Source organism: Diaporthe batatas (assembly GCF_019321695.1).
Source record: "Diaporthe batatas strain CRI 302-4 chromosome Unknown Contig00017, whole genome shotgun sequence".
Lineage (NCBI taxonomy): Eukaryota > Fungi > Ascomycota > Sordariomycetes > Diaporthales > Diaporthaceae > Diaporthe > Diaporthe batatas.
The window spans coordinates 725,001-750,677 of record NW_025408564.1 but is presented as its reverse complement, the minus strand read 5'-3'; the positions used below and the strand labels follow the sequence as shown (position 1 = coordinate 750,677).

Here is a 25,677-nt window from a genome sequence, read left to right as displayed (position 1 = left end):
TGTAGAAGAAACTTTGTGGTGGTGTGGTGGTGGTCAGAGAGACCGACGGGATTGCCGCCAACGCCCACTCGCAGTCACTCAGGCAGTCATTAGAGATTCTGGTATAGCGTCTATTACATCTGTACGCGAGATTCTTATGTCTGCTTTCAAAGTCTGGGCGTCATCCAAGAGCTTGATCGTTGAACGAACTCAGCCCTCTCTCACTTATGCTGTTTGTGCGTATGATCTTGGATCGTAATATCTCAGCCTGCTGCTTACAGCCCACTACAGTCGGGGCAGCCATATTATGTGAGCCAATAGCCGGAAAATACTGGCGCCCCAATATGACGCCGATGAAGTTGCGGTGTGGTGGCAAACTTCCTGCTCCATAGATAGCGGATGTGGGGAGAGAAAAGGATATAGCAACTTCATGGCAAAAAGCTTCGCTGCGGTACCACTTATAAAGTCGCTCTAAGACGTCCCATACCCGCGTCCGAACACCCCCAGCCTCTGTACTGCTCCTCTCATCGATAGTCTGCCTCTTTTCAACCTTTACCCTAGACTGTCGGCACCATGAGACCAGAGACTAGCCTCGCCTTGTTGGCGTTGGCTCAGAACGTGTACTCTGCCTCCATCTCACCTTACCCCGTGCGCCTGGAGACACGTACGAACCTCAACTCGCGTGCGGCGAACGTTCATGTCTCCTTTGACAAGCGTGTGGAGGGTACCGTTGGCTTCACCTACGGCTCATGCCTTGACCAGAGGCAGACAAACTCGCACCAAGTCATCGCACGTCATACCCCCTCAGGCGTCAGCCACAGGCTTGTGTGGGTGATACCGGAAAATGCTGTTTCTGGAGGCTGCATCTCGGCGTGGGACAGTACTGGTACTCTGGTAGGCAGAAGCGAGGCCCAGCAACTTGCGTCCCAGCGCAGCCGGAAGAGGGGGTTGGAGGATTTCCACAGGCGCTCCGCTATGAAGAAGCGCGGTGGCGATGGTGGGTCTTCAGCGATTCCCATGGACAAGACTACAGGTATTGATCCCTGGGGCCCATGGTTTGATGGCGTCGAGCTGCTGGAGTCCAAGAACCACAGCTATGTGGACGTCGAAGAGGCTAAGAGCAAGCACATCGCCATTGTTGGTGCTGGTATGTCTGGTCTCATGACCTTCTTGTCCTTGAGACAAGCAGGCTTCCAGAACTTGGAGATCATTGAGGCTGGTGAAAGGCTGGGTGGTCGAGTCCACACGACCTACCTGTCTGGAGGGCCATTCGACTATTCATACCAAGGTCAGTAGAATTATCTCATGTGGGATGGGAGCGCTCAAATGACTGACTGTGTTCTCTAGAGATGGGACCTATGAGGTTCCCCAAGACTTGGAAGTCGTCGAAAAATGAGACTTACAACATCAACGACCACCAGCTTGTCTTTCAGTTAGCTGCGGAAATGAACAAGCTCAACAACCACGCGGCAAACTGGAGTGTTGATTTCATACCTTGGTACCAATCGAACCCCAATGGTTTGTATTACCATGACGGAATTACCCTGCCCAATGGGTTGCCACCAACCATCTCACAGATTGCCGAGGACCCCTCCTTAACTATTCAGAGAGAGAACCTGCCATCGACCCAAGCACTGGAGGACCACATTCAGGAGATCACCACCTCGGAGGACATCTACGCGGAACTGGCAACGAACATGTTTAAAGCACACAGAGACTTCCTTGGTGAGTAGTCGGTCCTCTGCCACAAATGTATAAGGTCGAGCCCCCCGAATAGAGTCTGTCTGACAGCATGGTAGAAAGCGGCCTCGATGGCCTTCCAGGCGACCAATGGTCCGAGTTCGCTTACATGGTCAACTACCTCAAAGCAAACCTGAACGACACCGACGTCGTGTCTGGTGGCTCCTACGCAGCTTCCTTCTGGGATGACTTGTACGAGGGAGTGTACTTTGCTGCAGCTACCTGGGCCACAGTCGACGGAGGTCTGAGTCGGATCCCCGCATCGTTCCACCCGTTGGTGGACAATTACACGACCATGGGACGCAAGATCGAGCGAGTCCAGTGGGACGAGGCGGCCCAGCAGGTGAACTTGCAGTGGCGTAATAATTACACCGACACTGTCTTTCAGAACGCGGCGTACGATTACACCGTCGTCGCCGTACCTTTCAGCGTGGTTAAAAACTGGAGATTACCGACTCTCATGTCAACGACCATGACCAATGCCATCAACAACATGCCCTATGGACAGGCCTGCAAGGTAGCACTGGAGTTCGAGACCCGCTTCTGGGAGCACCTTGACAACCCCATTTATGGTTCTTGCTCCACGTCGACGGATATCCCCGGGATCGGCTCCATCTGTTACCCGTCGTACAACATCAACGGCACTGGCCCTGCAACCATGCTTGGTGAGTAACCCCATGTGACATCATGCGCACGCTCACAATGAGACTGATTTTTTCACCCCACAAAACAGGCAGCTACATCAGCGACGGCGAATGGGGCGAGCGGTGGGTTTCTCACACTGCGGACGAGCACGTACAATATGTGCTCCAAGCCATGGCAGAGATCCACGGCGAAGTGGTCAACGAGCAGTATACCGGAAACTATGACAGACGATGTTGGACGCTGGACCCGCTGACTAGTGGATCGTGGGCGAGCCCCCATATCGGCCAACACGAGCTTTACCTGCCCGAATACTTCAAGACTCATAACAACGTGCGTTGCACTATATCTTGCCCCAGCCTAACCATCGATGAAACGAGCCTTACTGACAGTTTGCTACGTGCTAGATGATCTTTGTCGGCGAACATACCTCATACACGCATGCCTGGATTGCATCGGCTCTTGAGTCTGGAGTTCGTGGCAGTGTGCAGCTGATGCTTGAGCTGGGCCTTGTGGACGAGGCAAAGGATACCGTGGAGAAGTGGATGGCTCGTTGGATTGAGGTGGTGAGTAATTCTCCGTTTTGAAACCCCTGTGAGCCGTTTGCTAATTTCATCTACAGTGATTTCATCTTGCATATACGTTTCCTCCGCTTCATCATGAAAAACGAGTGCCGTACCGTAGCGCTCGGCCAGGGAGGACGCCTATACACCAGCCACCTACGAGTCTTAGCATTGAAAGTTTAGTGGATGAATAAAATGTAATAATCATAAGCATATCTGTTAATACCAACTTCTCCCCGATGGTAGCGTAGGGAAACAGTCTATGTCACTGCTGATATGAACAAGTTCAATAAATTGCGAAAGCAAGCTGAACAGGGCTGGCCTCACAATTAAGACCGAGTCGCTCATACATGCGGGAGGAAGTCGATCCAGCTCACCGTGATAAATACACCCCTAGGAATCGCCCTTAGACTAAGAACGACTTCCAAAATGATATAGAGTCGGGCAATAATAAGCCCAGCCGTAGATAGCCACAGAAGCACTTCAATCAAGGGAAGGCTCCTTGCCAGCCGCCTAAGGCCACCATGTTGGTCTTCCTGCGGCTCTTCATAATCCGCATTAACCCAGAAATAGACGAGATTATAGCGGCCCCTATAGCCGACGAGGGCCAGCAGGCGTGTGATGGCGATGGAGAGACACGAGGCTGCCGTCAGCGTCACGGCTGCGGCGCGCCACAGGTGCCGCTCGATGTCCGTGGGGTACTCGAGATCCCAGCCGAGAAGATGGATCGTCGAGTGAAGCATGGACGGGAGTATGAGGGAGAGGAGAATCTTTGCCGGTATTCTTGCTGGGGGTAGGGTGGCATCGTCGGGTACGCGCTGGACTGGCTGTCTCCCTGTGGGGGTATATTCCTCATCCTCGCTCGTCGACTTTTTCGCGCGCAGTGGAGCTTGTTTCGATGGCCTTGGGATGGTCGGGGTGTAGACCAAGGTTAGGTCGCTGTCCACTCTCTTGTATTCGGCCTTCCCCTTTTCGAATCCGTTGGAAGGAGAAACTGGGCTGAGGCCTGCTTCGCTACCCAGGCATTTGCTTATACCGTCCCGTTCTCCAATTTCTTCCTGCAATTTGTTCTCTTTGTCTGTAGTTTTCTCCCCTTGTTGACTGATATCGTTGCCGACGGGAGCCGTGGAGGTCCTCTCCGTCCGTCGTGGCCCAGCCTCCAAGTCGAAATTTTGGAACATGTCCCGGCGCCGCCACCTCCGACCTTCGCATTCCACAAAATCCATCGGGGTCGAAGTCCAATTCTCGTGGGCCAATCCTGCATCAGTCCTGATCTTCGCTATAAGGAAGGGGCAATGGATAACGGTCGGCGTGCTCACGTTCTGGGGCTTCCGCCACCAGAAGTAATAGGACATTGCTGTCGACACCACAAAGGCCAGAGTGAATAGTTCCAGCGGGCTGAGCGGAAGTCCCTGAACCAGCCTCGCGATGGTCTGTGCAATGAGCCAAAAGCCCTGAAATATCGCAGCAAACTTCGCAAAAGAATCAGCCTTGGACTTGTCCTTGATTTCATCCGCCGTCATGTCTGGCAGGTCGATATAGCCTTTGGAAACGAGGAAGTACAACGAGGCAGCGTTAATGGGAAACGCCGCGCAGTCGGGGCACTGGAGGAGGAAGCCACCGCTGTTCGCGTAGAAGGCATGCTCAAGGCGCCATCTCTCCCCGTTCTCCTCTGCCTGGGGCAACTGGCGCATCGACGCCACCGACTTGGTCGCCGCGTCCCACTGCGAGGCGGCCAGCAGGGTCAGGAAGTCGGGGGCGAAGATGGATACGCAGCCCCAGCGGAAGCGCCTGAAGAGCACCCACCACCACGTCTCGCCGGCCGCGGGGATGTTGATGTGGACGACGGTCCATATGGCCGCGATGAGCACCACGAGGCAGCCATAGACGATGTCCATTGTGCCCCGCGTGTTGGGCCCGTATACGAAGCCGACCGTATCGTTGTTGCGCCCGTTGAACCCGATGGCACCCAGGGCGTCGAGCTCGGGGGGTGTTGAGTTGTCGGCCATTGTCGTCTCGTGGTGATAGCCACGGGTCAGATGCACACAGATAGGATATCTGACCATACAAACGGCGGACGAGCAGCTAATATTACATCTTGTAAGATATCGGTCTTCGGCTGCCCACCCTCCCTTGCTTGTGGATAGGCGCTTAGGGCGCTGAACTGAGCTGCATAGGCTAGCTATTGTTGGTGATGTCTGCGTGACTATCAGTGTGGATCCCGGTTGACGCCGAGACTGCTGACATTAATAGTCCAATGCCATGCGTTCTTTCACTACGATTTTCTCATCATACCGTACCTTGCATATTCAATACCACCTTCTGGCTTATTTTTGGCGTCGGAACAACCACAAAACCCCGAGCAGCTGAATCGCCCCCACCTCCACTGCTGCGAACCTCTGCAGTGTAACATGACGACCACATCGGTTTATGAAAATTGGAAAAGACTCCGGATGTCGCAAATTTCACAAGGGTGTCTGTCCTAGGCAGCTGAATAAACCGCCCCCACCCCTCTTTTCAAATGATGCACATTCGCGAATAGGGCCGAGAGAATCTTGGAAGAATGCCGACCGAGCCAAGTTTAGTACCGCTGCACAGGTGTCGGCAGTGTCTAGGTTAGAAACAACGAACCAGGTAGTAAGTTGCAGGGAATAAGGAGTAAAATGACTCAAAGGTGTCTTTGTAATACTCAACGAGCGAGAACTTTGAACATTCGAGGAGACACTGGTACCCTGGAACTCGGTTAATCGTGACCTAACTGGTCTCGCCTCTATTCCGCATTTCTTGACTGAATAGTCGCTGACCAGATACCACTATTACTAGTAAGTTCAATGGGTACTAACATTTGTTTTGACTCCATCATCGACAGGGGCCAACTCGATCCATGAAATCCATAGGAACTAAAGGAAAACCTCGTACAACAAGCTCGCCTAACTTGGCAGCACTCCCAACCCACTGCCTTTACAATCTATCAAATGCCCGCGTTGCGCGCCTCGTACGCGCCTGGCTGGTATCGGCGAGTAAACGGGAACTTCACCGGGAGCTCAGCCGAGAACGAGTTCGAGTTCTCGTTGGAACCCCCTTCGTTTGTGCCACCCTGATTCCCATCCCCTCCATCCCCTCCCGTGCTTTCCGCATTCTGGCTGCCCGCCCCGCCGTCTCCCTCAGCATTGCTCTATCACCAAGAGTCCTGTCAGAATCCACACATATACTGGGCGGAGGGAGGGAGCGGAGGATTGACGTACTTCGCCACCATTACCGCCGACAGAGCTTCCGCCGCTCGAGTCGGTGTTGGCGATGGGGCCTTGCAGCTGGACGTTGCTGTAGTCTGCGGCCGCGCCGCCGTTGGCGCCCACAGACGACTGGGTGACATAGGTCACACAGCTGCCGTTGCATTCCGTGGCCTGTCCGTTGCTGTTGGTGCCGCCAGCGCCGCCCTGGGTGGTGTGTTGGTTGGTCAGGTTGAAGTCGGTGCCTTGTCCGCCAGAGGCGTCACCGCCGTCGCCGCCGTCGCCACCGGTCTGTAATCAAAGAGAGAGACACGTTAGCTGATGCCAAAACCCCCAAGCCGTGAAACGGAACAGGTGTGAAAAGGCGTAGGTCATCAATAGTACTAATGGGCAAAGATGAGGTTTCTGGATCACATACGCTGGTAGGACCATCGCCGCCGTTGCCACCATCCAGGTTAATATCGCCTCCGGAGCCACCTTCACCACCTGTTTGCGTGACTTCCTGGTTCGTGGTTTGCTTGTCCCCCAAGGCGTTGGCCTGGAACGCCATCACAGTGAGTACAAGAATTGCGGAGACCCTCATCTTGGATTGTTGAATGAACCGAAAGTGTTTTTGTGCTCGAAGCGTATGTTAAACTGCGACAGTCTGGAGATCAGTGAGGGGGAGGGGGTCTATGAGCAAATGACAATGAGAAAGTCCGGCTTTCTGACGGTATAATAGTTTGAAAGTGAGTGTGAAAGTTGAAAATGCTTAATGAGTGATTGTAGAACTGAAAAGGAATCAGAAAGTCCAGCTTTCTGTGTTGTAATGATATTCAGGCTGAAAGAGTGTTGGTGGTGATTGATGACGGAACAGCAAGACAGAAAATGGAGAACGTGGAGCTCCTTTTATGGATAGAGCAACAACAAAGGGTAAAAGTGTCTCTAGGCGCAATCAATATTTTTTTATGTACTTCAACAGTCGGTGTCGACTCATTTTCTTAACATCAGCTCATCTTTGACCCGGTGATAGGACCCGGGGTCTCAGTAAGCTTGAGGAGGCCAGCCCCCAAGACCCGGTGGTGACTTGGGATCGGCCACATCCTTCATCATCCAGCGTCGCGATGGATTGGTTCGACTTCCAATGAATTTTATGACTTTTTAGATGAAGATTTTTGGGAAACATGCTCACACACTTAGCTTTGAGGGCACCTGGGTGGAACGCATTGCACATACTGGACCCCCGAAGTTTCCAGAGCTACACTGCGAACAGGTCGCCAGGTATGTTTCTAACGCCAATCAGCGGTATCTCTCAGAGCACTTTGATCTCTGTCAAGTCCATTATCTCAAATAACATAGTCAAACGTCCTACCTACTCCAATATAGAGAGGTTGGCTTTTCCTGTTGTACAGCCGTGAAAATGTGAAAGCTCACACCTGGGCAGCTCTCACAATAAATGTTATTCCATTATTGCTTCTTACAAAGCATTGATGAATTATGATAATACGCCTGTATTATAAATGCCAACCAGGCATGCAGCGCCGGAATAGCTAAGCGCAGTGGCGCCTGCGAGCTATTTGCAGGTGTAGTTGGTGCTCAGTTCCTCGCGCGTAAAGTTGACCAATAGTTATTTTAATATACTCCGTCCAAGTATGTTGTTTTCATATCCTGCGTCCTTTAAATAGACTGAATTGTTGTATCTGGATATTTCTTCTCTCTCTGCTATCCGCGGGATTCTTCTATTAGAAAATTGGCCTCTGCCAATCTTCTCAGCACTCTGGTACACATCTCTTAGCTCTCCTTCTCATCAACATCTTGCTTCTTATAAGAACTACGCGGAACGGGGAATGGGACACCACGAGAACCCGTAATATAGTTCAAGCTTCCGTCTTCATTAGCGCGGATGAGGTACCTGAGCTACGAGCAGGCGCGACGAAACGACTCTCGCCGGAACCCGCCGTGGTCCCAATTGAAACGAAGGCTGAGCTCCTCGGCGCTCATGTCTAGCCAGTCGCAAGCCCGAGTGACCAGGGTTGAAGCTCTCGTGCATCGTGTGCCCTGGTCTTTCCAGGCAGCCCCTCGCGGTCGTCAACGGCCTTCAGCTGGCCGAGGAAGCCGTCCGCGGCGATGTGCCCCGCCTCGACCGTCTCCTCGCGCACATCAATCAAGTGTAGCAGGCGGACGGCCTTGCGGTCGACCCAGACGGTCACCATCACGTCGTGGTCGCGCATTTCGGAATCAGCCTCCTGCGGGCCTGGGCCGCCGCGGATCGGCTCATGTGTGGGGGCGCCGCATGGGCCAGTATGGTTGTCAGAAAGGGGCGTGCCCTCGGATATCGTGTGGATGAAAATGTACGTTGATCCAAGTCTGAGGTAATCGGAGCCGGGCCCGGGGCCGTTTGGGCCCCCGGGGCCTCGGGCGCTAGGGAAACGGCAACGGATGCAGCAGGTCAGTTTTTGAGCGTCCTTTTTGATTGGACGGTGCTGGTCAACGGTTGAAGACCTGTCCTGGCTGCTGACCTATTAGTATGGGGTGAAGGCCAGGGTTGGCGGCGATGGTGGTGGTGATTTGGGAATTCTTTGGTCTGGAGGTATTGGCTGGTGCTTGTGAAGTCAGTTCCATAGGCTAGGCAGAGGCGACCGACCTTTTGAACCAATTCTTGGGGCCGTAGGATGCTGGTCTATTTTGGTGCTCGTATGCAGTGGGCGATCAGCCCACAAATGGTGGTTGAATATCTTGAGCTTACGTGAGGGTCGACATATCCTTCAAGGTCCCGCCCGATCCTAACAAAGTGCTACCATCAAATCAACATATGATAGATCAGATTTTTAATCCCTTCAATTTTGCAAGATTGCTCACTTCTGCACATTACTTGATTCAGGCAACTTGAGATATGTCCATGACAAGAGCCCGGCCAGAGGGCTTGTTTACTGCGCCAGGAGTCTGGCCGACTGTATTGACCATGGAAATCGAGAGATTAAGGACGCTCCAACATTTCTAAATTTCTGAAACATAAGACAGACTGAACACGCAATATCTGATGACCACACACCCGCTCACCGTCCAATGCAGGACACCCAGTCGTCGGAGGCAAAGCCCCGGACTCCGAACGCAAAGGATAAACGCGAAAGCCCGTCTGACCAGGAGACCAACAAGAGGTACGGCGCAGGAGACAAGCCCGGCCCCCAAGAGGACAATGGAAAAGGCAAAGCAACCGATAATGGTGACGGGGATAAGAAGGATAATCCTAACGGTGGCGAGAAAGACCATTCAGTGTCACACCTGACTCGACCAAAAAACAAGGGCGAAGAAGCCTCGAATACCTAGGTAGAGAAAGGTCATATTCCCGCAAGATCAGATACGGCAACCTCAATGCTCCTAGTTGTTACAGTACCCAGCTTCCTTCTTTCTCTAGCGTGCAGAGCCACGGGTAAGAGCCAGGAGCATCTCAAAAGAGGGGAGAAAAGGCTGGTCAGGACGCACGCAAGCGCCCTGGCGAACACAAGCAAATGGCTACCACCGGCCACTAAAAGGTGGATAATCAGGGAAAATGTAGGTTAGATTCCCTTTCCGTGTCAACTCTTGATTCCGAAAACTGACCTCGACCTCCGCTCTAAGCCCTGACCGAGTGGCCCAAGATCACCCCGAAGCCCCAGGATCAACTGGGTGGAGACCAAAAGGCCTAGAGCGACGAAGACCTTCGCCAGAATCTGTGAGACCAAGACGAAAAACGGTTTCTCCGCAGTAATCAGTTGGCAAAGTGGTGTTAACACAAGACCCAGACTCAAGCAGCAGAAGAAGCTCCAGGTGTCCCGAGTCACAAAGCTGGGGAGACGGATGACGAGTGCGGCCGACCGACGGCTGAAATGCTCAAGATGTGCAACCATGAACATTGTATAAAGCAGCAGTTCCCAGACAAGCTCCGGCGCGAAATTACTGACCAGCCACTCATACGCAGACGCTCGAAAGCCTGCCGCAGGAGCGCGACCACCTAGTTACTCTGGCTTGGCTTTGAGGTAACGGCCGGGCCATGTTTTTTCCATTGGGTTTCGAGCAATCTCTTGCCAAAGCAGATGCTTTGGGCGTTTATCACTGCGTGAAGGGACCGTCCGCCTTCGGGATGTATACGGATTAATAAGAACGAAACACTGCCCGGGTGTAAGACGCCATGTACCCGTATGTCCTCGGACGTGTGCAGAATAGAAGCGAAAGCAGATACTGAATTTTGTATGGTTCATGTAGACAAATAAAATTTTGTACTAGATCAACCACTAGATAAATAGATAGATAGGTAGACGCTCGAGAAGGGTACCTAGGTAGGTGGACGCCGGCTGCATTTGACCAAGGCCGAGACCCCAGGCTCGTAAAGACACACTCGTGCACGAAATAATTCAAAGCTTAGTGTTGGGCTCGTAGAGGCGATTATTTCATTATGTAGGGGTCATTATCCTTGAAACCGAGTACTCTGCTTTCTTTTCCATGTGATCCTCATTTATTAGAGAATGAACTAACTCTCTTTTGAACTCGGACAACAAGGGGCTGCCATCACCTAGGTAAGTTGGGATGATTACTCATTAGGCCGGCTCGGAGTGGAAGCGGCCGCACGGGCAAGTGTAAAAAAAACTCCCCGAAGGCCCTGAGATTGTCAGCAAACCCCATAATTATTGCCTAGAGACTAACCTGGCGGCTTGGGCATTTGCGCCGAGACGAGGAGATGCTAAGATATGTAAGCAACATCCTTCTCGCTAAGCGCTCCGGTCTTGCGCGTTACCTGAATAGGTATTCAATCACTTCTCGTCGAAGTGTCTGGTCGAAATGAGACATTTCTACCCATATCCAAAGGATTGTATGGGCCCTTGTTATCCTCGTATCGCATCAGAATATCAATAATCTCTGCTCGGTTCATTTGTCAGATACAGAAGACAGACACCGGTGCTAGAACTCCCTTAAAATCTAACAAGATGCCATCAGCAATCACATCTGTTAATGACATCTACTCAAATCTCAACACCCACCAAGCCATCTCGTCCCGACTTCCCGGCACCCATCATCAACAATGACACCTCTCCCCGACCTAGCAGTGCCAAAGGGCTCCCTCGTCCTCGTCACAGGAGCCAATGGCCTCTTGGGCTCCCACATCGCCGACCAGTTTCTCGAGCACGGCTACAGGGTACGCGGCACAGTCCGGGACACCGAAAAGAACGCCTGGCTCCAGGCGCTGTTCGACCAGAAGCACGGCGGGGGCAACTTCGAGCTGTACAAGGTCGCCGACCTCCAGGCCGACGGCGCGTTCGACGAGGCCGTGAAAGGTAATTATGGCAACACCCTTAGCAGCGACGAGGCCCTGGTCCGCCGAGACTGAACTGACCACACCACAACAGGCACCTCCATCGTGGTCCACTCCGCCAGCATCATGAGCTTCTCACCCGACCCGGACGCCGTGATCCCCCCCGCGGTTAGCTTCGCGCTAAACGCGCTCAGGTCGGCGTACAAGGAGGCCTCCGTGCGGCGGTTCGTGCTGACCTCCTCCTCGTCGGCGGCCGTCGCGCCCGGCGGCGGGCCGGGCCCCGACTTCACGGTGGCCGAGGACAGCTGGAACGAGGCCGCGCTCGCGGCCGCGTGGGCTGAGCCCCCTTATACGGAGGACCGCAGCGGCGTTGTCTATGCGGCTAGCAAGGCGGCGTCTGAGCAGGCGGTGTGGAAGTACCACGAGGAGAACCGCGGGGGCCGACCTGATTTGGTTGTCAACACGGGTGAGTATTGATATGTACTGTCTGGGGTGTCGTGGTTTTGTTTCCGCCGGGACCAGCACTCACTGACAGCAACATCATCAGTCCTCCCCGACCTCAACTTCGGCAGGTCGCTCGACCCGGTCCACCAGGGCCACCCAAGCAGCGCCGGCCTCCCCGTCGCGCTCTGGCACGGCAAGGTGCTGCCGTTCCACCACCAAGTACCCCCACGTGCGTCGTCCCCCCCCCCAAATCGAGTTCATCTGTGTAGTTCTGCTAAATAATTCCTTTCAAACCAGAGTACTTCATCGACGTCGGCGACACGGGCAGGCTGCACGTCGCAGCAGGGATCCTCGCCCACGTCAAGGACGAGCGCATCTTCGGCTTCGCGGGGCGGTTCAGCATGGACGACGTCCTGGGGATCCTGCGCAGGGCCGCGGCGCCCGGCGGCACGAGGAAGATCCCGGACAACTTCTCCGCGGGGTCGGACCCGAGCGAGATCGCCCCCCGCGGCAGGGCCGAGCAGCTGCTGCGGGACCTCGGGCGGCCCGGGTGGGTCGGGCTGGAGGAGTCTGTCCTTGCCAACATTGAGGATGTGAGGGGCAGCTGAGAGCGCGTCTCTAACTATGGTCTCAGAAGGAGGGCGATTCACTCAAGTAATGCGGGTACATATTTAGAGGCGACGGACGCTATTTCTCCATTGATCAACTACCGTAAGTTGACGACCATGATGTGTCCTCAGTACTAATCTAAACATTTTCTGGACTGTGATGACCTCGTTCGTGCGCCTGAAAGAAAGAGACATCTCTTCTTCCCACCCCGAACGCCTACTTCAATGCTCAGTAAGTAGAAGCGGCGGCCAAGCCATCGTAAATCCGGCGAGCTGGGCTGGGCTGAACCCTCAAGACCAACTGGAATGGTGGTGTTGTTGACGGCGAGCACGGGACCGGGGGAGCTGATGAATATGACAGCGTTGCCCAGCTGGTCAAGGTTGGGAGGCCGAGTGAGGGGGGAGAAGGAGATGTGGTTGGGGGTTTGAAAGAGGTTTGTCTGGCTTTGTGTGGATTTATAATACCTAGTGGTTATGTGTGTACGATGGCTGTCGTCTCGCTCTCCCCGAAAACAATATACGCTCTAATGCCGCGTCTAGACCCGTCCCATCCAGCCAACCAAACACCATATATGCCATATTGTCATCCTGTCCCTTGCCCCGTCCCCGTCCCCGTCCCTTCCCCTGTTCCATCCACAAAAGAAAAATGCAACAATCGAAGCTCCGTTTTCACACACACTTGATTAATCATCCAACCCCCCCTCAGTCAACCGAATCCGCATCACCCCCAACCACCCGCCTCTTATCAAACCAGTCCCGCTGGACGGGCGTCTCGAGCAGCGGCGAGATGATAGCCATGGACACCCGCGTGTCGAGCATGCCCGAGTCGATGCACCACTCGAAGAAGGCGTCGCCCGCGTGGTTCATGTACTCGGCCAGGGCCATGGTCTTGTAGACGGTCAGGTAGTTGGGCGCGACGTCCTCGGCGAGGACCTCCTTGAGCGTGATGGAGGGGATCTCCCACCAGTCGGGCGTCACGTCCGCGGACACGAGGCGGCCGAGGAAGGCAAAGTAGTTTACCCAGTGGCACTCCGGGTCGGACATTTGGACTTCTGGGTCGTCTGCGGTTGTGGGTGGGCGTGATGGTCAGCGGGTGGGTGAGACGGGAGGAAGGGGAGTACAAGGGAGGGCATAGTAATTACACAGATCGTCCCACGCGGCAATCAGGGCGTCGTCGAGGGTGGGCAGGTCGGTCCACGGGGCGTCGTTACCCTGTGCACAAGGTCAGCTCTCACGAGACCAGTGTCTTCGCACCATTACCAGATAGATGGCAGGATATGAGAAGTCCAAAAAGTGTCAACACTCACCTCCCACGTCCGCACCTCCATGGGCGGCAGGTGCACGAGCTCCTTGAGCAGGTCGACCAGCTTCTCCTGGGCGGGGTCGTCGTGCGGGATCCTCTTGCCCAGCTCGATGAACATGGTCCAGACGTGCAGCAGGTAGCCCGAAAGGATGCGGTCCTCCATGAACTGCAACAGCGGGTCGAGGGGCAGGTAGAAGCTCCAGTAGATGTCGTCGATGCGGGCGGCGTACTCGGAGGCCTGGACGCTGGCGGCGCCCGGGTTGGTGACGAGGCACTCGTGGAAGGTGGCGCACAGGGACGAGCTCCACAGGGTGCCCGGCTCCTCGGTCAGGCACAGCCAGTGCAGGTACGACTCCCAGGGCTTGAGCTCCGGGAGGGCGGGGTTCTGGTGGCTGCTGCTGTTGCCGGCGCCGGTGCTGCTGTCGAGCCGGGGCCGGGCGGTGACGGGGGTCTTGACCTCGATGATGGCGTCCTCGGTGGGGGCGCGCAGGCTCTTGACCCTCTTCACGGGAGGGGCTGCCGAGGAGTGGGGGTCGACGGAGGACGGAGGGGTGCTGGCGCCTGTTGCTGTGCCCGACGGCGTGCCCGTGCCTGTCCCCGTGCCCGTGCCCGTGCCTGACCCGGTCGAGAGAGAAGCCTTGCGCACGCGGTGGTGTTGGGATGTTGGGAGGCGCTCCTTCTGCAACTTCAAAGGGCCGGGCCCTGTCTTGAGCTTGATGAGCCCTGCATCTGAAGGGGAGGGCGGGCCGTGAAAGACTGAGTTATAACGCATCCTGAAGGAGTGAAAGGATGTGATTTATTATCGTGCACGTCTGCGTGGGAATCGGTTTGGAAGGACGGACTGTCGATGGCCGGCAACGACGAGACTCTTGAATTACCCTGGGAGAAAAAGAATTATAGAAACACACATGCACAAGAGACCAGCTGCCTTGTGGTTAAGAAGTGAAAGGGAGGGAAAGGGGGTGTGTGTACGAGAATCAGTCCCGGAAGATGAATGGGAAAAACCAAGAAAGCGGCGCCCGCATCGTCTTAAATGGCAACACACGAGAGTGTTTCGGAGGGGAGGGAGATCGGGGCAAAATGAAGATCTGAGGGAAGATGTGAACAAGAAACCCCACAGGGCCACGGGCAAACGGTCCAGGTCCAGGCAACACTGCCCCCCGGCACTGGCATCACCCACGACGGCCTCAAAAACCACGGCCCGAGTCGAGTCGAGTCGAGTCTAGTCTTTGCAGCAGAGCCAGCAGAGCCAGCACCAGCAGCACCAGCAGCACCAGCAGCACCAGCAGCACCAGCAACGGAGCGGCTAATCGCCCTCGCCCGCAGTCCAGGGTATGTAAGCACCAGTCGTTTCCGCTGCTCGTTTGGCGTTTGGCGTTTGGCGTTTGGCATCTGGCAGCAGCAGCAGCCAGAGCAAAAGAGCCCGCCCAGCGTGTTCGAGGGTGGGCCGTCCGCCCGCGGGCCCGGGCCTCGCCAGGCTGGGAAGTACCGCACCCAATAGGACTCGGCAGCTGAGGCGGCGTCGGGCGTTTGATTTGCAGGCAGAGACGGGGCAGGGCCGGCAAAGACGGCTGACCGCCTCCTGTGGCGGCCCGGTTGGGGGCCGCGACGCCACGACGAGGTCCGCTCAGCCAGTTCCGTGTTGTTTTTGCGGCTGCATCCTGCTACGCGGGCATGGCAGATCCGGCCTATTACTGGCTTCGTGCTGTAACGGCTGTCTCACCGTGGCATTGCGTGGCACTGGGCTGGGTGGTTCTGGTGGTTCGGTGTCGGTGTCGTTGTTGTTGTCAGCTCTGCAGGTCGACTCTGACTGCACAGACGAAGGGCTGTTGATGGGGGGTGGTGACGTCATTTGAGAGCACAATCCAACCCTGACCCTGACCCTGACATCTTGAAGTTGGGGGCAGGGGGAGGGGGAGGGTGTGCTGTCAGCAAGCCAGCAAGCCCAATCATGAAGTGTCACAAGAGCTTGTCTCCAAACCACAAACTTTGTAATAAACACCCAAGAAATCATGGCTCGTTCTCAGGTGCAAAGATCGGAGATCAAACTTTCGGCACCAGCACAGCTTCTCCTCACCTTCCTTCTTCCACGACACACACCGAGAGGGTGGCCCCGTTTACCCGACCAGACGGTACCTTGGTACTTACCAGCCCCTTGGGCTCCTTCCCATCCTTCTCATCCAAAAACAACCGCAACATGCATGACATGACACCAATCTTACGCACCCACCAAATCCTGCCGGCAACCTTAAAACTATAATTGCCCTCCAAAGTGACCATAGATCTGTGCACGCTGCAGCTGCAGGATGGTGGCACTCTTGACAAGAACGCGTTGGTGTCTGTGGGGGACGACCTGCTGGACGGATTTGGAACAGGCGCCTGCAGCGTTCACGTTGCGCCGAAGTCCAGCGGTTGTGGGCCGTGTTTCTCTGCCCCTGTCTGTCACATCTCAGAGGTGATAATCCTCACAATTGCATCACCATAGTAGTGGTCTTTTTCCGGGGGGTAATATTCAGCCAGTGTCAAACTAGAACTTGCATAGGAAGACGCACAATATAGCAGAGAACGAGTACTAAATATCTATACACAGTTGGGTATCCAAGCCCACGGCGGAAAACTACTCAAGTCCTTCATACCTAGGTACAGAATCTCCACACGTTTCGGGGCCAGGTCTGACCATTGGGCGTCGAGTAACAGCCACCTCATGCTTTTGATTGAAGGTGACCCCAGCGTAGGAAGGATCTGTTCATCGGGAGCCTGAGTTCTTGTTCCGCTCCATCTCGACGTGTTGTTTAGTAAGGCCATAATGTGTAGTGCGGTTCGGAGATCATGCTGTAGCTGCTAATAGATTCACCTTTTACGGGCATCAAATCAGCTAGGAGGCTAGTCTATATACCTAGGTATTAATGTAATAATAAGCACGTTCATGAAGCCGTCATATGTGCCTAAGTACTATTTAGATAACAGTTAGGAAAAGTCTATTATAAAAGGTATTAATAAACTTATACAGTAAGATCCCAGTACTTCTCTACTTATACAGCTATACTAAATAGCCTGCTCCCGTCAACAGTGATTGTCTTTTTACGTCTTGAAACACCTTCAACCTGCGTTCTATCTTTGACCTATTTCCCTGATAAGGAGCCAACAACATTTCAGCGGAGAGTTTGTAACAACAACCTCTTGCCAGACGGCAAACAACAGACCTAATATGGTCACCAAGTCTCAGGTGTACCCTACGTACCGTCCCTCGCGTCCCGAGGCTCCTCGCGGTCCGATCGCAGAACATCATCACCCGGAAGCTCATGCGGCCCCGGGTCCGGCGGCTCAGTCCAGAGCTCAGTAGGGACCTGCCGGGGCTCACTTCTGCTCGCGGACCTGATAGAGAGAAACCCCCACACCGACCTCCTCGCCTTGCTTCCCTCCAACTCCGGCTTGGCTCCTTCGTGCAGCCTCTCCATCCTCCGTGTGTACTCCTCATATGGCAGCTCTGCCTTGCCACGAGGACCGCCGGGGGTGGTGGTCGATGCGGGAAATTGACCCCTCGGCTCTGGTACTTCGGTGGGGGTGCCGCGCCGCCGCCGCCGCTTCGAACGCTGGATGCGGAAGCCGAGGAAGACGAACAGACATACTGCGAGTATGATGGCTGCAACAATAGAGCCTATTGATATTCCCACTATGGCTCCGATGGACAGTTGCGTCGAGTTCGGGGTATGTGTTGAGCTCTGGGGTTCTGTGGCGGAAGCTGCTGAGCTGGCTGGCTGGTCACTCGAAATGGTCTCGCTGGGCGCGAGCGTTGGTGTAGATACGCTAGGTGTCCTAGTGGAAGTTCGAGTGGATGATGTCGACAAGACTGTTAAGTCCAGAGTACTTGTTATAGAAGCTGTTTCTGTGGCGAGATCTATTGTCACGGGGACTACTTCTGGACTAGAATTAGGCGCGCGAAGCTTCACGGACTTTTCTGGACAGACAACATTACCTTCATTGACCTGGGACATCTTGCACGACCGAAAGACTGCGTGATGCGGAGACTGAGATGGAGTCGTCTGTCAGGAATCGTAGTAGAATAGGCTGCGCGGTTTAATCAAGCAGACTTTGCTGAGAAGGATGGCGGGGCAAGTAGTATTTTGCTGAATACGAAGGTTACACGGCATTCACTATCCAAAATCTTCAAGTGGCGTCAACATGGCCACTGGCCGTTGGTAGCCTGATCAACAATTCGGGCACTTGCAGACAACATCAATGAAGATCATCGTCTGGCTCAGTTCTGCATGAGTGGGGGCGGATAGAAATAGCAATGCCCAGAGAAACCATGTTGTTTGTATCTTGTTTCAGTAATCACTAGACTGAACGGGTATGAAGATACAACCGTCAACTTTCTACCAGCGCACCTTGAAGCACCACCGGGGAAACTTACATCTTATGTCACCAGTGACAGCACCTCTTACTTGAGGAACTTGGCGCTCGAATACGGGACAGGTGTGAATGATGACTAGTTGATATTGAATTCACCTCCAAGTCGAAATGGGCATATTCGACTTAGCTCAATTCTAAGAGCTACCCCTCTTGGGGGCTGGGTCAGTGTGCCTCCATCTGTGCCTGATCGTTGCACAATGACATTCACTGGGCCATGACCGGCCTCCCGGCTAACACCCCCCCCCCCCCCACCTGCGAGACGGTACCGGCAGGCTTGTTTGGGTAAGGTAAGTAAAAGTACAACCTCTCTCATTAACCGAGGGTCTATGGTCGACGGAAGGCAAGCATATCAACGCGAGGCTGAAGCACCTGGAGAAGGACGCCACCATGGTGCGTGGGTTGGTGAGTTCAAATAATAGTAAAGACGCGGATACTCCAATAGATCACTGATTTTACAGTCAAAGAAACTTCTGGGTCCTCGCTAACGCCAGGTTGCTATCGAGATGTCCATGGGCCCCGAAAGGCAATCAAACACGCTGCTTCGGGCAGAGCAACATTGTTTTTACATTCACAGCTGCGACAGCTTTGTTTGTGAGTCCTCATCTAGCCTATCCCGAAATACATGGTCCGTATGACGCCTGAGCATCATCCGGATCATAGTCAGGGAAAGCATATCATAAAAGGTATCGATAAAGTCGCTAGGGGTGCACGGCGTGTCACCGGGTATCTCGTTGGGTGAAAGTCCCAAGAGGAAGGTTAAAGAGGTGTTCAGGAACGTGCGCGTTGGATGAGCATAGTAATATGAAAAAGAGCCTGCCTCCTTTTTTCTTAGACTAATATCTGCTCATGTTTTCTTTGTAAATTTGGACCTGGCAGAGTCACAGCCACAAGTGCCGGATCACGCCGTGCGGAGGTGTTAAAATTCTCGTTACTGGAGGTATAACGCGGTACGGTTATATAGGTAATTTTAGTGATGATCAAGCTCTCGGCATCATGACATCCCTCTTTTAGCATTATTAGCATAGTACCTAAGTAGGCTACTTTGCTCTAGAACAGGGTGGAATTGTTTTAGTATAGAATGATGCTACCTAGGCTCAACGACGGTGACATGCGAGCAAAATGCAACGCTGACGATCCCGTTGAGGCCATAAAATGCATTGCGGTTCGGGGAGCATGCCGCTGGTGCGCAGGACCTGACAGCTGCCAGTAAATTCACCTTTTGCGGGTACACCAAACAGCCAGGAGGCGAGTCTACATGCCTCGCTATCAATACGATACTCGGCTCACGGCTCATCCCCCAGCGTCAATTTATAGCAATGGTGATAAACATCAGGATCCGTCTCCCTGAACTTCATCGTCGGGATCCTCGCGATGACCTCACACCGGAACGGCAACCCCTCGATGTCAAACCGCGACGCCGAGTAGCTAAGCGAGACCCAAAACCCCCCAGGGGCGAGACATCTCCTGACGGCGCGGCACATCCTCAGGACCACCTCCTCGCCGCCGCACGACACCGCGTCGACTGTGCTCTTGTCGATGACGAGATCGAATCTTGGGGTTTGGTCTTCAGGCTGCTCACCCCCCGCCGCCTGCGCCACCCGCCCAAGGTCCACGTCCAGCCTCGTCGCGTCCGCGACCGCGTATCCCATCCTCACGTCACCGAAGCGGCCCTCCTCGTGCGAACGCCCGCGCTCCACGGCGAGCGGCTCGTAGTCGACGTTGAGCACGCTCTCGAGCCCGGCGGCCCGGAGGTGGTTCTGCAGGTCGCTGGTGCCGAAGCCGACGTGGAGGATGCGAGGCGGTGGGGATGAGGGCGAGGTGGACAGGGCAGGGCTGCGCTGTAGTAGTTTTGAGAAGTCCGTGTCCGCCTCGAGGATGCGCATGAACTCGTCCGATGTCGCCAGCCACTCGAAGCGGGTCTCCTTGGCGAAGCGGTCGTGCCAGTATTCTTGCTTGTCAAAGTCAGCTGGCATTGTTCGGGTGTGTGGGGCAGGGATGGGATGAGCCGCGTCTGGGTGTATTTAGTCCTTGGTATATTATCGAGTTTAATCTCTAGACTTTGAGGCTAACGCGTCCGCTGTGCAGCAAGTAGAGCGAGTGTGCTGGCACCTGGGGTCTGTGCTGAATCTTTATGATGTTGGTTGATATCTGATAACATTGAAGAAAATTTTGAATCACTCACCTCATTTAGGGGCCACTTTAATCAGCTCGGTCGAGTAAGGGGACCCGGTTGACCCGACCACAATTCGGATCCACGACATCTGGAAGCTCTCACCTGAACAGTCCTCACCGCAAAATCACTCATGACCGATCATCACTGATTGTAAAATGGAAGAAGTTGTAGCTGGAATCGATGAATATTCCAATGAAAATGTATCTCAAAACATCGTAAAAGTATGCACATGAATTTCCCTTTGGTATACCCAAAAACTCGTCCAAATTCCGAGCATCAAAAATCGCGTAATGAGTCCGCGTTACATTAAAAAACCAAGCGCTATGCAATGATGGTGTTGTTTTTCAACACCGAGCCGCATTGATGATGTCGACTCGTCAGATGATTATTCCCTTCCCTAATCTCACTCACGCAGCACCACGAGCAATTTAGTACTTGGTGGCGGGGGTGTAGCTGTAGGTGCAAGCAACAGGCTCGTTGGCTACGGTGGTGCGGACAGCAATGCCGGTGCAGTTGGAGATACCGCCGGGGGCGGCGACGCCAGCGGAGACCCAGACGCTGTAGGCACCGTCGAAGCTGGGGCAGGCGAGGAAGCCGGCGCCGGCGAAGGTCAGGTCACCGTACTGGTCGATGACCCAGCCCTTGGTCTCGGAGTTGCGGCCGGGGCCGTAGCCGCCGGGGGAGGTGGTGTAGCCCAGAACGCCCTGGCCCATGCCGGAGCGGTCGACGTAGAGCTTCTGGGTGACGTTGCCGGGGGTGTACAGGTTCAGCTCGCCCTGGGACAGGAAGAAGGTGGCGTACTCCCGCTCGGCGCCGTTCGAGCAGGTGGCGCCCTGCTCCTTGACGTTGAGGCCCAGGCCACCCTGCTCGGCGGAGAAGGAGGCGTACTGCAGGTTCGAGCCGGAGCGGATCGAGACCATGTTGAAGGGGGTGCCGTCGGGGACGGTGCCGTTGTTCTGGCGGATGACGCGCAGGTTGGGGGCGGCGGCGGCGGTAGCGGCCAGGGCAGCGGTGGCGATTTGGAACTTCATTTTGGTGGTTGGTGTGGGGTTGGTTTGTTGAAGCAAAAGCGACAGTCAAGCACGTAGGCTATTAAGATTTGGTTGGTTGGTAGGAGAGTTGAGTGAGTGAAGGTTGGGTTGTTGAGTGATGGATGGTAACTCTAATCAGTAAACAGATGGAAACAAGACGAACTCTTATATGTAAATCTGCGTCTTGTCGATCTATAGACGGAGTGGCTGGTTGGTCGGGTGCCGGGACATGCAGGCATTGCATGTGCGCATCAACTGAGGGAGCCCCTGAGCAGACTGGGAGACCTGGCAGGCTGGGCACATCTTCGCACTTCGCCTGACATCACGGTGGCGATCAGTGGACATGCACTGACAAACAGATACTATGGGGCTACAACGCTGTGGCTAGGGCGAACACGAGCAAGCGACAACAGACGAACCAGATCGAGTGGGCGGAGCTTACAAAACCGGACCAACCAACCAGGAAGAAGCAAGCAGAGATGGAGAAGCACAAACCTTACCTAGCACACAAGCTCACAAGCTACTGTGATAGGACGGTGGGCTCGGCAGTGCAACCCCTGGCCTCCGTGGCGACCCCCGGTCCTACTGTGGTATACCGTATACAGAAAAATACTGTGTTTACACATCTGCCTGCTATGACGATGCTACGATGGATCCAGTGCCTCAATATACAGCCGTTTCGGCTTGATGAACGTGGCAGCGGGTAACCGCAGCAAGAACCGCACATATTCCCTGGCACAGGACAAGGGTTGCAGGGGAGAGATGCAGGGGAACTGGGGAGACTGCCCATTCTGCTAGTCAGCGAGATTGTGATGTGTCCCCAGAAAAACCTTGAGCAATATGCATATTCTGGACCAGCATTCCCACCGCCCAACCCGCCCTTGCAGCTGGGCCCGGTTGGAGCCCAGTTGAGCCCCAACATTCTCCTATAGCAGGCAATAGCAGGCATTCCCTATCGCTCAAATCCGCCTCGGCAAATAGGCGCGCGAAGTCGGCGAGGCGGCCCCAGTCGGACCCGGTTTTCCTCGCCACGTCTCGGGCGAGTCAGGTCTGCACCTAGGGCTGTGCTCTGCCGATCGGCAGTGCTCGAAATAGTTCGCCAAGGCCCTGCCACCAGAGAGGCAGCCACTGACAGTTCTGGTAGCTTCTCGGGTCTCGGAGGGTAGAACCGGCCCGACCAAGTACTCAGTATGATGAAACAGGCCATCGCGTTGTGAGCCCGCGGTCAGAACTTCACCCTAGGACATGTACCGAGCGAGTAGCCTTTCGTATAGGAGGCAAAACATGATTGTGCTTAGCCATCTTGAACAAGCGCATGTGTTACGCTCGACGGTGTCTTAGCCATGACGTTCTGCGATTCTGCGCCTCGATCGCCTTCGCACATGTGACCGGGGGACAAATACGAGGGCACGTCAAACATGACCACGTCCCAGCATACAAGCCGCTTGGGTGCTTTGCCGGAGCCTCTAAATCCAGAATATGATCATCTCTCAGCTGGTAGCAATCAGGATATCATGACCCAGTTGATCTCAACATGGGTACAAAGCGGCATTGCATCAGTAATTGTGGTGTTCAGCTCACCACGGAAATAGAATGGAGTGTTTCAGCCCTGCATTAAAGTTGGTGGTGAGATCCGTAGCCTTACTCGATGCCAATATCCACATCCATTGCTTGGATGCCTCTTTGAACGAGGGTTTGGCACGATAATCAACCCGCACGAGAAGCATGGTCAGTTGATCAAAGGCGGGCACGTGATGGGAGCCGGTCCATCTCACCAGCTGCGACTGAATCAATCACCACCAGATAATTCTAAAAATACCATCCTAGCTACAATCGACGAGGAGGCTGTGTGAGTGCATGCGGCCTGTCTGTCGTTAAAGCACCATGCATGAGATCAACGCGGTCCCTCGTGGCCGGTTCCCGAAGCACGAACGCTTGTCCATGCTGCCATATCGTAGTCCTGGATGCCACCAGCCCCAACTCCGAGTCCAGGCTAACAAGTGCATGAGGCAAGTGTCGGTCGGCACACCAGTTCGTGCACGGCTCCACTCTGACCCGCAACCCAAAGCCCCATCCAAATCCACTCACGCAGTCACCTTGGTGGATGAGACCCACCCAGGGTAGGATTCTAGTGTAGAAGGTAGCGATGTCTCCCCCTATTAACTTTGTGGGCCAGTGGACTCTTAAGCAACCACACAGCAGATAGACTTCTCTACACACCCCCGCCACCCTCAAGCACGAACCACCAAGCCTGCGAGAGACTTGAAATCCTGTTGATGATTTCCACATCATCCTCATCGAGTTGTTGCAGCACGAGTACTGTCTGAGATTTATCAGTCAAGGAATCGTGCTATCCGAGAAACAAGAGCATTCGCCGTGCATAATTTGTCGACTTGAGACTCACATCTCAACAGGTCGTGGTTGGCCCAGGCGCGGATTGAGGCATTTCTTGGGGATCGATCACAACTCAATTAGCCAACCCGCGCACGGAGGTTGTTGCCCACCGGAGATCCTGCTGTCAAGAGCCCCCGTTGAGCCGAGCTTGACGAACGGACCGCCGTACGAGCCCACGATCGTCCCGCTTCAGTGTTTCCTTCCCGGGCCGGCAGGAGTAGTTATGTAGATCGCTGTCGATGACCTGATTTATTTACGCCTGTCCGTATTTCGGGATTTTGGTACCGTGGTAGGCTCGTGCAACTCCGAGCCGTCGTTGATCGTATTGATCGTTTGAGCTACCGCCGATGTGCTCTGGGTCCTTCAACCAAGTGCGATTGCTCTTGTTGTGGTGCCGCTTCGTATTCCAAGGTCCACTTGGCACAAAATTCATTGCATTGGTCTAAATATGTCCTTCCCGGCGTTGCAATCATCACGTCGCTGTCTTCTCAAACTACTCTCACTATATACTGGGTCTTCTCATCCTCATCTTGGTCTCGATCGATTTATTCATCATGCCCGCTTCCTATGATCCAGTTCTCAGTCCGGTCCTCATCTTGAGAGGTTAGTCCACAGGACAGGGTGCATTCCTTCAACACCGGGAAGCCAGGCTGGAGAAGATTGCAATTAGTCAGAACAACATCGCAGGACAGGTATACAATACCACAATCTATACGGCAGCCGAGGTCAAGTCCCGGAGGTTTCATGCCCTGAGCCAGACTGCGAGCGCGACTCCTAGAAGTGTTCGCTGGCTTGGCACCGGGGTCACACAGGAGGGACACAGCCTTGTTGAACTCGATCTTCTGATTTTCTCGCCACTAAGGTGAGTAAGGTTTACTTTAAAGTAACAAATGTGAACTCTGAGTGGCGTGCATGGTTTCTGATGCTTCGGAGTGGCTTGCAAGGTTCAAGACCAGTCAGCACACATGTTGCTCGAGAGCTCATGTTGTGTGGCATAATCGCCCCCAGGAAGCTGTTGCATGAGACTTCCGAAGGCCTAGTATCATCAAATACATCGGTCATTGAATAGCACGCGGGACACGCATAGATATTTGATGCTATATTGGTTGCCGGTTTTAGTGGTTTCATTTTTAATCCCTATATATATAAAATATACATAACGCCTTTATATAATAGTAAACACTTAAGACCCAATATTTAAAAAAATATAGTATTAATAATAATAAAAAAGAATATAGTATATTTATAGATATATAGTTAAACTTTATATTATATAGATAAAATTAGAAGGTATTACTCTTAATAGCACTATATTAAAATTATTAATATAAATAACCTAAGAGCTAATAGCTAGTAAAGTAGTTATATAATAATCTTAAAATAATCTTAAAATAACCCTTATAAAAAGAAGTTATAATCCTATAATATAAAACTTAATAAACTAACTTTTCCTTATTAATATACTTAATAACTACCTAAATCTACCCTTATTAAATAAGCTAGATATATTATAATCCTTATTTTAAATATATAACTAATAAGATAATAATATTATAATAGTAAACCTATTTAAAAAAAACCTTTTATATAAATTTTATAAAAAAATTAAAACTTTTAAAAAGTTAAGTAAAGTTTATTTATGATATATTAAATAAATACTATATAAACAAAGTAAAAGTTTGAATATTTAAGAATTAAATCTTCCTTCTTTAAATATATTACTTTATAATTAAAGATTTATTTACTTTTATATAATATATAAAGAATATAATAAAAAGAGAGCTTTATAAAGGAAGCTAATAACTCTACTATACATAAATAAATTTAAGGGTATATATTAAGTAATTATTAACTTTATACTTAAAGTATAAGCTAATAGCTAGTCTAAAAG

General features: G+C 53.2%; 8 protein-coding genes across 8 annotated transcripts; 2 read left to right on the top strand and 6 right to left on the bottom strand.

The window, feature by feature from the left end:
• The first annotated feature begins 401 nt into the window (after nt 1-401).
• KVR01_012097 (uncharacterized protein) lies at nt 402-5,130 on the top strand. Its single transcript, XM_044784409.1, has 6 exons — nt 402-1,267; nt 1,327-1,704; nt 1,779-2,384; nt 2,453-2,694; nt 2,769-2,927; nt 2,984-5,130. The coding sequence occupies exons 1-6, from the start codon at nt 553-555 to the stop codon at nt 2,984-2,986; spliced, it is 2,103 nt and encodes a 700-aa protein (XP_044639178.1). The 5' UTR covers nt 402-552; the 3' UTR covers nt 2,987-5,130.
• Nucleotides 5,131-5,895: 765 nt separating this feature from the next.
• Nucleotides 5,896-6,737, bottom strand: KVR01_012081 (uncharacterized protein; the record flags this gene model as incomplete). The annotated part of the gene is made up of 3 exons (XM_044791053.1): nt 5,896-6,099; nt 6,170-6,445; nt 6,573-6,737. 3 exons carry the CDS (start codon nt 6,735-6,737, stop codon nt 5,896-5,898), a joined length of 645 nt encoding a protein of 214 aa, XP_044639162.1.
• A 1,399-nt stretch (nt 6,738-8,136) lies between these two features.
• On the bottom strand, nt 8,137-8,893 carry KVR01_012079 (uncharacterized protein; the record flags this gene model as incomplete). The annotated part of the gene is made up of 2 exons (XM_044786438.1): nt 8,137-8,554; nt 8,880-8,893. 2 exons carry the CDS (start codon nt 8,891-8,893, stop codon nt 8,137-8,139), a joined length of 432 nt encoding a protein of 143 aa, XP_044639160.1.
• Nucleotides 8,894-11,024: 2,131 nt separating this feature from the next.
• On the top strand, nt 11,025-12,515 carry KVR01_011906 (uncharacterized protein). The gene is made up of 4 exons (XM_044783592.1): nt 11,025-11,442; nt 11,515-11,886; nt 11,968-12,093; nt 12,162-12,515. Exons 1-4 carry the CDS (start codon nt 11,190-11,192, stop codon nt 12,470-12,472), a joined length of 1,062 nt encoding a protein of 353 aa, XP_044638987.1. The 5' UTR covers nt 11,025-11,189; the 3' UTR covers nt 12,473-12,515.
• A 392-nt stretch (nt 12,516-12,907) lies between these two features.
• Nucleotides 12,908-15,556, bottom strand: KVR01_012069 (uncharacterized protein). Its single transcript, XM_044789962.1, has 3 exons — nt 13,780-15,556; nt 13,615-13,684; nt 12,908-13,533 (listed from the first exon to the last, which is right to left on the bottom strand). The coding sequence occupies exons 1-3, from the start codon at nt 14,545-14,547 to the stop codon at nt 13,175-13,177; spliced, it is 1,197 nt and encodes a 398-aa protein (XP_044639150.1). The 5' UTR covers nt 14,548-15,556; the 3' UTR covers nt 12,908-13,174.
• A 1,180-nt stretch (nt 15,557-16,736) lies between these two features.
• Nucleotides 16,737-17,838, bottom strand: KVR01_012038 (uncharacterized protein). The gene is made up of 2 exons (XM_044789405.1): nt 17,752-17,838; nt 16,737-17,694 (listed from the first exon to the last, which is right to left on the bottom strand). The coding sequence occupies exons 1-2, from the start codon at nt 17,768-17,770 to the stop codon at nt 17,009-17,011; spliced, it is 705 nt and encodes a 234-aa protein (XP_044639119.1). The 5' UTR covers nt 17,771-17,838; the 3' UTR covers nt 16,737-17,008.
• A 1,633-nt stretch (nt 17,839-19,471) lies between these two features.
• Nucleotides 19,472-20,161, bottom strand: KVR01_012065 (uncharacterized protein; the record flags this gene model as incomplete). The annotated part of the gene is made up of 1 exon (XM_044781318.1): nt 19,472-20,161. The coding sequence occupies one exon, from the start codon at nt 20,159-20,161 to the stop codon at nt 19,472-19,474; it is 690 nt and encodes a 229-aa protein (XP_044639146.1).
• A 628-nt stretch (nt 20,162-20,789) lies between these two features.
• Nucleotides 20,790-21,392, bottom strand: KVR01_011841 (uncharacterized protein; the record flags this gene model as incomplete). Its single annotated transcript, XM_044785567.1, has 1 exon — nt 20,790-21,392. The coding sequence occupies one exon, from the start codon at nt 21,390-21,392 to the stop codon at nt 20,790-20,792; it is 603 nt and encodes a 200-aa protein (XP_044638922.1).
• Nucleotides 21,393-25,677: the final 4,285 nt, after the last annotated feature.